The 10,388-nt window shown below is 44.1% G+C and overlaps 4 protein-coding genes across 4 annotated transcripts; 3 read left to right on the plus strand and 1 right to left on the minus strand.

Annotated features, from left to right (window-relative positions):
* Nucleotides 1-25: 25 nt before the first annotated feature.
* NECHADRAFT_96502 (uncharacterized protein) lies at nt 26-2,004 on the plus strand (the record flags this gene model as incomplete). The annotated part of the gene is made up of 7 exons (XM_003050259.1): nt 26-162; nt 293-493; nt 579-645; nt 683-724; nt 754-845; nt 930-1,833; nt 1,870-2,004. 7 exons carry the CDS (start codon nt 26-28, stop codon nt 2,002-2,004), a joined length of 1,578 nt encoding a protein of 525 aa, XP_003050305.1.
* Nucleotides 2,005-2,985: 981 nt separating this feature from the next.
* Nucleotides 2,986-4,371, plus strand: NECHADRAFT_48843 (uncharacterized protein; the record flags this gene model as incomplete). Its single annotated transcript, XM_003050260.1, has 1 exon — nt 2,986-4,371. The coding sequence occupies one exon, from the start codon at nt 2,986-2,988 to the stop codon at nt 4,369-4,371; it is 1,386 nt and encodes a 461-aa protein (XP_003050306.1).
* Nucleotides 4,372-5,092: 721 nt separating this feature from the next.
* Nucleotides 5,093-6,614, plus strand: NECHADRAFT_2617 (uncharacterized protein; the record flags this gene model as incomplete). Its single annotated transcript, XM_003050261.1, has 3 exons — nt 5,093-5,623; nt 5,669-6,184; nt 6,234-6,614. Coding segments are annotated over 3 exons (1,428 nt in total), but the record flags the coding sequence as incomplete, so codon positions are not given.
* A 516-nt stretch (nt 6,615-7,130) lies between these two features.
* Nucleotides 7,131-8,155, minus strand: NECHADRAFT_85286 (uncharacterized protein; the record flags this gene model as incomplete). Its single annotated transcript, XM_003050649.1, has 3 exons — nt 7,131-7,637; nt 7,676-7,801; nt 7,856-8,155. 3 exons carry the CDS (start codon nt 8,153-8,155, stop codon nt 7,131-7,133), a joined length of 933 nt encoding a protein of 310 aa, XP_003050695.1.
* Nucleotides 8,156-10,388: the final 2,233 nt, after the last annotated feature.

Raw genomic sequence — 10,388 nt, forward strand, 5'->3', positions numbered from 1 at the left:
TCAAACAGAACAGTGGTGACGGGAAATGACCATTTTAGCCTCTGCCCACAATGGGGCCCATGAGTTAAGTTCGGGAGGGCGAAATAATCCCGGGGTCCCCATAATCGCCGAAACCAGTCACCGGCACCCTTTGTTAGTTCCCGATTCCTTATCCCGGGGTAAGTTCAAGATGCCAGCACGAACCTAGGAGCCCCAGATTGTGCCAGGCAGCGTGTCGAGACACTTCCGAGAGGTGTAGCGATTACTGCAGGGATTCTCCATGTTTGGGGTCCAGACCCAAGGTAAGTGCTAGACTTGTCATCGGCACGGGCAAGGCCTTGGCGCAAACTGGCCTGGGGTCCGTTCTAATCTCATATACGGTCGTTGGTTTCATCGTCTTCTTAGTCATGACTTCTCTCGGCGAAATGGCTGCTTGGCTCCCAATCTCTGCCGGATTCACTGGTTATGCGGCCAGATTCTGCGACCCCTCTCTTGGTTTCGTTCTTGGTTGGTGGTGACTTTGCCTTTCCAAACCTCCAACACTTCAGCGGCATCTCACGTAATGGAGCCACAGAACGTAAACTGACTCTCTTTCACAGTTATTGGTTCAAGTACATCGTCGTGACCCCCAATTTGACTGCTGTGGCATTGGTCATACAGTTCTGGGTCGACCGGGACAAGGTCAATCCAGGAGTGTTTATAGCTGTTTTCCTCGTCGCCATTACTTGCATCAACTACTTCGGAAGTTGCTTTTTCGGAGAATTTGAGTTCTAGATATCGCCCTTTAAGGTCTTGACAATTATCGGTATCATTACTTTCTCCCTAGTGCTTGCACTTGGCGGCGGTCCAGACCATGATCGAAAGGGGTTCAGATACTAGAAAGACCCTGGGTATGTCTCTTATCTTCTCTACTTGGCATCTTCAGGCTTACATACTAACTTCTTGCGCAGGGCGCTCCGAGAATACATCACAACCGGAGCCGCTGGGAGGTTTGCAGGCTTTTGGTCGTGCATGGTTAACGCAACCTTCGCCTACCTTGGTACGGAGCTGGTAGGCGTTACCGTGGCCGAAGCCCAAAACCCGCGCAGAACTATCCCTCGCGCCATCAAGCTTACGTTCTATCGCATCTTGGTCATTTATTGTCTCAGCGTTTTGCTTGTTGGAATGATCGTCCCGTGGAACTATGACCGACTTCTCTTCGCGACGGCAAAAGCCAAAACCGGTGCGGACTCAGATCTTTACATCGCCAGCCGCACTTTATATGGGCTCGCCTCAGAGGAAAAAGGCCCAGCTATCTTCAAGCGAACCGATTCACGAGGCGTTCCTGTCTATTCCCTGGCGTTCTCGGCTTTCTTCTCGTTATTGGCTTTCATGAATGTCTCGGATGATTCGCCAAAGGTCTTTGATTATTTCATTAACTTGACTACGATCTTTGGTCTAGTTGCATGGATATCTATCCTTGTCACTCATATCGTTTGGTGCCGGGCGCGTTTCGCCCAAGGGTTGAGGAACGATGAGCTACCATACGTTGCCCCCTTTGGGATCTATGGTTCCTACGTGGCGTTGGTGGTATGTGTGCTGATCGCCCTGACAAAGAACTACGATATGTTTGTTGAGGATGGTCTTGCCAAGAACTACAAGAAATTCATCACAGGCTATATCGGAATTGCCATTTATTTGGGTCTCATCTTTGGGCACAAGAGTGTAACCAAAAGCCGCGGTTTTAAGCCTTGCGAAGTCGACCTTTTTACTGGGAAGGATATCATCGATCGCGAGGAGGAAGCCTTTCTTGCGCATCAAGCCGCTCTTCGAGACACCATAACAAGGGCTGGTTCTACCCGACTTCATTTCATGGTTGTTTTGATCTCGCCGACCAACCTCTCAGACGAGGAGGAGGGGATAACGAGAGGGGTGCTTCCGTCTACTCGTCTCAGCTTCACCATGTTTGCTATTCAGAGACAGATAGTTTTAGAGTCCAGCTGCAGTTGTCTTTACATGTGTCACGCCTATGCAAGTGGCGATTAAAAACCCTAACTCTGAGCGCTGATATGGCTTCCCACGAATAGCCTAACCGCTTTTCCACGGACTGTCTTTGGCAAGATGAATAAATTCTTCAGGCATAGGGATTAGATAACTCATGGGCTCGAACTTGCCTGTAAGAACGGTCTGTCCGGAGATAAGGAACATAACTCTAGTTGTCCCCCTAATAACCCATATAGAGATAAAGCCAGCAATCGTTGGGACCACTGCCGCTCCGATAGAACAAGGTCACAACAGAAAAGCTGCGGCTAGGTATGTTCTCCTGCGTCCCACCAAGCTTTCGATGGGAAACCAGATAAGTGATGAAACCGCCATTGCGGCGAGCACGCCGGCATTGGCAGTGCTGATAGTGGTCGCTAGGACAGAAAGATCAACCGCCACCTCGGGGGCCGCAGCAAGGATCAGAGCAACCGAGAAATTCACCGGAAACGGTATCCAACTTACTGTAAAGAGTATGACCCATCGACGCCAGGGAGCGACAGGAAGGACTTGCTTGTCCATAGAAGTGGCCATTGCTTTTCAAGATTGCAAACAATCCGAGCCGAGTTGTTGAAAAGATTGATGTAGCTAACCTGTAGCCCTTTGAGATGCTCGGCCCAAGCGATTGTGGAGCCGAAAAGTGGTACATGCTGATTGTATCGGCTGCCAACAAAGTCACCGAAGCCGCTCTATCGGGGACTTGACATTTTGCCGCAGCTGTCGGCGAGGCGGACCTCGTGCATTTGCCGTTGAGTTGTGTGCCAGCTTCGGAAACGGTATGATCCTGCATCATCCGGTGCTTTCCGCTGCATTGAACGGGTCGCGCCGCGAACTCGCTCGTAGTTGTTTGATTCAACCTGAGTTAGGTTGACACAACCCTGTGATATGCTATATAAATGTCAGTAGTGAGCAGTAAATGAGTAATAGATGCAATTCAAGCAACTCCCAGTCGATATCTCCTCAGATAGCCTTGTTATAACAATCATCATGGATTCACACGGTAGCAACTCCATCTTCGTCGATGCCGACGAGCTTCGCACCAACTTTGCCAGCGCGATGTCGGCCATGTACCGAAAGGAAGTTCCTCTATATGGCGACCTCGTCAATATTGTCCGAGACGTCAACACTTTGATTCTGCAGAAGCGACAAGCTTCTGACGCCTCGACGACATCTGCTGCGATTCGCACCAGCTCCGAGCGACTTACCCTCGAACGTCATGGCGCTATTCGCCTTGGCACCCCCTACGAGCTCCAGACAGTGACGCGTATATTTAAAATCCTAGGGATGCATCCAGTCGGCTACTATGACCTTTCTCTGGCAGGTTTGCCGATGCATGCCACCTGCTTTCGTCCGACAGAGGTCTCCAGTCTGGATAAAAATCCTTTCCGTGTCTTCACAACACTGTTGCGGCCCGAATTGCTGGCTTCGGAGGAAGCCCGGAAGCTATCTTTGACCTTACTTGGAGGGAGAAAGATTTTTACGGACAAGCTTCTGGGGCTCCTCGACAGGGCGGAGTCACAAGGTGGCCGACTCGACAAGTATCAGGCCGAAGTGTTCATTCCCCAGGCGTTATTTACATTCAGCTGGAAGCCTATTGCTGCGGCTACCTTCAGCCAATACAACCTGATCAAGGCGGAGCACCCCATCTTGGCCGACATCGCTTGCTTCCAAAGCTCCCACATCAACCATCTCACCCCACGCACGCTAGACATCGATGCTGTCCAAGAGGCCATGCAGAGAGCTGACATGGCTGTCAAGTCACGCATCGAGGGGCCGCCACTACGCAAGTGCCCGATCCTGCTGAGGCAAACAAGTTTTCTTGCACTTGAAGAAGCAGTCAAGTTTCCTACCGACGGAGGCAAAACCGAGGAGGCCCTGGTGGAGGCAAGCCACAAGGCCCGCTTTGGTGAAATCGAGGAGCGGGGTGCAGCTGTGACGGCGAAAGGAAGGGAGCTCTACGACAGACTGTTGAGCGAGAGCCGGGAGATGGCGGGAGATGCGAACCCGAAAGAGGCAGACGCCATTGTGGCCGACACCTTCAGGGCGTACCCCGATGATTGGGTCCAGTTGAGGAGACAAGGGCTGATCTTCTGCGAGTTTCGATGTGTGAAGAAACCGGCCGAAAAGCCCAAGAAGGAGTATACCAATGTGACATTGCTTGAGCAGCTCATCTTGGATGGCGTCGTCCAGGCATCCCCCATTACCTACGAGGACTTCCTCCCGTTCTCTGCAGCGGGCATCTTCCAATCGAACCTGAAGAACAGGACGGGAGAGGATTCATCGCTGGACCTGAAGCCACCATCGTCGGATAGGGAAGGGCTCGAGGAGGCTATCCAAACGAAGCTTCTTAATGCTGACGATTGGTATGCTTAAGCTCAGGAACAGAGCTTGGAAGCAGTGTGTGTTGAGTTGGGCTTGACCAGGGAGGACTTGATCTAGTGACCCACGCAGCTACGCTGAAGGGGGGCCCCTTTGATTGGTACAAGAGAAAGAAAATTTACGGGTACCACTCTCCCACGTGACTGAGTCCTCTGCTAGTGTTCGGGTCAACAGAACCATCTTGCCGACCCTGGCCTCCCCCCTCATCAAACCTTGCAACTCCTGATCAGCAGTAACAATCTTGCTTTCAAACTCCCCATTCCAGCCCATACCTCATCTAGATGTCCCTGGTATCATTTTGACAATGCCAGTCGACGAAGATGGTGGACCCAGTCACGCCACGGCGTTGATCACCCCGAAGATGAAATCAGTAGCGTTCGTCTCCTTTATCCATCACTGTAGCGGATTTATGATTCTTAACCAAGTCAAAGATGCCGCAAGTGCAATTCCAGAAAGGTTCGATGCCCCGGTGGTCAACCATGCCGGAGTTGCGTGCAGTTGAGTTGCGAGACCGAATGCACTTATCCTAAGCGCGACAGACAGATTAAAGTTAGCCAGAGGTATGATCCCGTTGTCAAATCAATTTCAGTTCTACTAAATAGACTATAGCTATCTCCAGAGCTTGCTCCGAGAGAACCAGGAGCTCAGAAATCGAAGCCGAGAGATTCGTATTCAAGAACCTCCTACGTCAGATGAGTTGCATTCCTACACGCAATCTCCTGGCGACCCCAGCCGCAATCCTCTTGTTGACGAGAAGCCCTGGTTCCTTCCCATAAAGTCCTCTAATCTTCCGATTCTCATCGGGGAAGTCGCCGACGCAGCTTTCGCGACACGCTTCCGCCAGTTGCTCACGGACAACGCACTCAACCATATCCCCCGAATCAGCTATCCGGAAAATGGCGTCATATCGGAACTTGCACAGTCCGAGTGCCCTCCACCAAATCCTACTCATGCACGATTCCTGATCCGGGTAGCCCTGAAGAGTCTTGATGGCTGTTTCCACATTGTGCAGAGTAGCTGTGTATGGGAACTCCTTGAACAGTTTATTCATGCCCCTCATTCGGTTGACTCTCTGCATGAGTGCAAGCTCAGAGCATTGTTCGCTCTGGGAGAGTTGTACCTGAGCCACGGCCAAGTGCAAGAGACCAGAACCCCCGGCCTAGCCTACTTTAGTCATGCGAGCAGGGCGCATGGCCTCCTTCAGGAACGACCTTGTATCGAGATGGTCGAGATTTCTCTGCTTTTAGTATGTCAATTCGGGACGTTTATTTTGTCTTGCTAATCGGCAAAGTGTCTCTATGCGCTGTGCGTCAACCGGCGACACTCAGCATACTTCCTGGCAAGCTCTGCCATACGCCACTGTGTAGTGATGGGATTGCACTTCAATCTGCCCGACGCACAGTTCCCGGACATGGAAAGTAAAGAACATCTTAACCGAATCTGGTGGACGGCATATATAATGGATCAAACAAGTGCCTCCATCAGCAGTCAGATGGTCTCGGTTCCAGACGATGAGGTTTTCGTTGATCCCCCGTCTACGGCTAGACTTATTGGCGGAGTTCAGGCGGATTTTCAGGATACTGATTGCCTCTCGGCGAGGCTGCACCTGGCAAAGATCACGAAAAAAATGATCAAGTCAGTCTATGGGCGGGGTCAAACAAAGGAACCTTTCCTGCAACGAGTTCAACATGCGTTACGAGACCTCAAGCAATGGCTTGAGACCTTGCCGGCCGACATCCAGATGAGCTCTGAATCCTCACACTCAAAGCCGGCTGCTGTTCAGTCCCTCCATCTTGCTTTCAACCAGGTAACCAAAACGTCACCCTCTACCGCCCTGCACTAACTCTCTTTTCCAGTCCATGATTCTGGCGACCCGGCCCGTTCTGCTGCATACGTTGCGCATGCATAAAGAGGCAAATGGAAACACCCCAAACACAGCAGATCAGATGATATCCAACAGCGTTCAAGCACTAGCAGAAGCATGTGTCAGATGTGCTCGACATACATACGCCACACTCGTTGAGTCCTGGATCGAAGGCACCTTCCGGACTTTTGACTACTTCAAGACGCAATACCTCTTTTCCGCAACCACGATCCTGGCCATATCGAGCCTCATCGGCGTTCCTAAAAGCTCCAAAGATCGGGAAGACTTTGTCTTTGCTGGCCAGCTCCTCGGGAACCTTCGTGACTCTGGCAGCTTCGCAGCGACAGAGTTCTGTCGACATATTGACGCCATGGAATCTGACCTTCATAATTTTTTGTCAAACGTATCGCCCAATCCACAGGAGGCAGACGCTTCAGCCAGCGCTGATGACCAAGGCCAACCCATCACCATGGCCCAGCCATCACAGCTAATGACTTCTGGCATGGCGCTAGCGGAGCCGTCTGTGGAAGCATTCCTGCAGAGTGAACAAGCCTTACCACAGGTAGATTTTTTCTTGGATGACGCACAGCTTGAAGGGATTTATTGGCCAATATACGACCCGTTATAGAAGACACGATTCTTCCGGGTAAGAATTTGTGCACAGTTGATTGACCGTCTTGGGGGTGCGACCCTCAGAATTCTTCCGATATGCTTCGACGCACTCATCTTCCAAGGAATCTTCGCCATTTCTTTCCTTTCTGCTCGGGAATGTTCTTCATTGAGTGTATTCCTCGTATATGGGTCTATCTACTTTAAACATATAGAGTCGAACCTGGAAGATCTATTTCTAGACATAAAGTAGAGTTCTCCATCGATATATAATTATTTCCTAAACTCCAGACCAGGCAAAGTCCTCCAGGGGCATGATGTCGTGTCTCAAAATCTCATCCTTAGGGTCAGCACTGGTAGCAACTATAATCTGGTATAGCCCCTTTTCCGCCACCCACTTATCCATCAACTCGTCCCAGAACGAGAATGCGTACTTATCCAGTGAGACCTTGGCTGTGATTGTCTCAGATGCCTTAATCCAGACCTTTGTAAACCCCTTTAGCTCCTTAATAGGGCGTAGAACCGAGCTTTCCTTGTCTGAAATGTAAAGCTGGACGACTTCCCATCCGTCGTGACCACCAGAGTTGAGAACCTCCACGCAGACTTCGATCGAAGAGTCTCCGTCCAAGGAGAAAGATATTAGTGCTTGAAGATTTACGAATTCGAATATAGTGTAGGGTAGCCCGTGTCCAAAAAAGAAATAGGGGCGTATGCGAAGTTCCTCATAATACCAGTAGTCAATGAAAACACCTTCGCCATAGTGAAAGTAGGTGTATCCTCGGCTCGCCTGGGGAATGTCATGGAGAGACGTCCACTTGGATTTACCTTTCTAAAGAGCATATCGGCAATGGCATTACCCGTCTCTTGTCCACCGTACCAAGCATGCAGTAGGGTATGTGCGTCCTGAACCCAAGGCATGGCAATCGGTGATCCTGCCTGAGTCACTATAATCTATTACTACAGTCAGTCGAAGTTGGGCATCAATAAGGGATTGCGTGTACTGACCATGTTGGGATTTGCCCTGATGACCTGCTGGATCAACTTATCTACGCCTGGTGGAAGATCCAAAGAAACCCGGTCTGAATATTCGGTTTCGTAGTCGCTATTGAGGCCGGCGATGACAATAGGGATATAAACCTCGGTTGCTAATTCTATAGCCTTGGAGATGGTTGTTTGGGCGTCGATCTTCTCGCAGCAACCGAATCTCAAACCGGCGGTGGCAAGGACCGCCCCGGATGGAGAAACATTATCGTTGATAACAACGCGGTTAGCCCATACTCCTGACCTGCTGAACATCCAGCTCATAGATGACTTCCATCGTTGCCTCGTTGAAGATAGGAGTCTAGGTTGTCTTGGGTGGCTGGCTGGTGAAAGGTTCTATTACTTCCTTTCCATTGATAAAAATCCTTCCTTTTCCTAAGACATAGTATCCTAGTTGCTATAAGGTAGTATTATATTAATATTATAAATTAAGAACTATTTTATATTTTATATAATCTAGCTTCTTTCTAGACTCTTAAAAGGCAAAGAAGAAAGTAATAATTATAATAGTAATAATAATAATATTATTAAGGTAATATATATATATAGCTTATATAACAAATAAGCATATATAACAAAAATCCCTTAACCTATGTTATCTCTATTTAATTAATTAATTCTTAACTACCTAGTATATTATAGTCTAATAATAAGGCTAAAATCCTTTTTACCCTTTAGGCCCTTTAGAATAATCTAAAATTAAAGGTCTAATACGCTATAGAGATCTATAATATTAGTTATATAAAGCTCTAGCGCTAATAATAAGGCATTTAATTATAACTTAATTAAACCCCTAAATTACATAAACTTATTAACCTAAAAGAAGAGATCCTTATTTATTTTATTCTTAACTTAGATTTACAAGGATTCCTCCCCTATATAACGATCGTAGGGTTCCTAAGGGATAAACCGGTCATACTAGTTTATATTAGCAGAGGAGAATATTATATAACCTTAAAGGGTAATATAATATTATATCTAGTAATATACTTAAGGGTATTAAGTATAACTAAGTTATATTAATAGCTAAGGTAATTATTATATAAAGAAGTATAATAAATATATTCTATATATTTATCTAGTCTTTAAGTTAAATATAATTAAATTAAGTCGAGTTATTAGTATTTAACTTATATAATTAAGAGAAATTAAATTAATTTTATTTAACTTATATATCTTCTTACCCTATAATTAGCTAATATAATAAGGTTAATTTCTTACCTAGTATTATTACCCTTGACTATATTATAGCTATAATATAAGGCTCTTTCTCTATTAATCTTATCCCTAAGGCTAACTTTAGAGACTAAATATTACTATAAGTAACTTAGACTTATAATTATTTTCTTTACTAATATAATATTAGGTTATATTAAAAAATTATCTTCTCGCCTTAAATTTATTATTATATACTATAATAACTTTTCTCGCTTAATTAATAAATTTAATTTTAAGATACCTTAGTATTTTATATACTTTTATATTAATTATTATTTATATATAATAGCTAAAAGGAAATAATATTATAACTTTTATATTAAGAAGAAATATATAAATTATAATTTTAATAATATTTCTTTATAAGCTTATAGGTTATTATTTCCCTTAGTAATAGGTATATATTAATATATTTTAATTACTTATATCTCTTAGGAGAAAGATTATCTTAAAGAATAAAAAGAAAAAACTAAGGTAAACCTTTTAGAGGCCTTATCTCGCTTATAGTAGCTTTATTATTAAGAGAAGTATCTTTATAAGAAAGCTACTAAGATAATCTATTATAATTATAAGGACTTAGATAAACTAGATAAGGCGAAATATCGCGATAAAGAGGCTTATTATGATTTAGAGGCTTAGGCCTTATCTAAGGTTTAATTACTAAAAGACTATAGGGTTATTAATTAGAGTATTATTTTTAAGTCTATTTTATTTTTATTTAGTATTATTAATAGAAGTTCTTTAGAAGGTATTATATATTAATAAGGTATTTTAAGGGTTCTTATATATTTTCCAAGTTAAGGTAATCTTTTTATTTAATAAAATATATTATTTTATTATTAATTTTATTTATATTAAAAATAGCTTTTATAATATATTCTTTTAGTCTATTAATTTTTATATTAGGCTTATTACTTATTTTTATTTAGATAATATCTTATATTAATTTAAATAATAAAATATAAAAGATTAAATAAAGCTTAATCTTAGGTAATAAATCTAATTTATAGTTATATTTCGAGATTTTTTTTTTAATTTTATATAATTTAATATATTTATAATTAAGTTTTTTATTTTATTATTTTATTTTAATATTCTTTATTATAAGGTAAATTATATTTCCCTCTAAGAAAATTAATCTTTTAATCTTTTTTTTATTAATATAGGTTATTATTTTATTTTTAATAAATTTAAGTTTTATTTATATTTCTTTATATAGGTTTTATAATTAATCGCTAATAAGAATTACTTTTAGGTTAATAATAATATTTCGGGATTA

Source organism: Fusarium vanettenii (genome assembly GCF_000151355.1).
Source record: "Fusarium vanettenii 77-13-4 chromosome 9 genomic scaffold NECHAsca_6_chr9_2_0, whole genome shotgun sequence".
Lineage (NCBI taxonomy): Eukaryota > Fungi > Ascomycota > Sordariomycetes > Hypocreales > Nectriaceae > Fusarium > Fusarium vanettenii.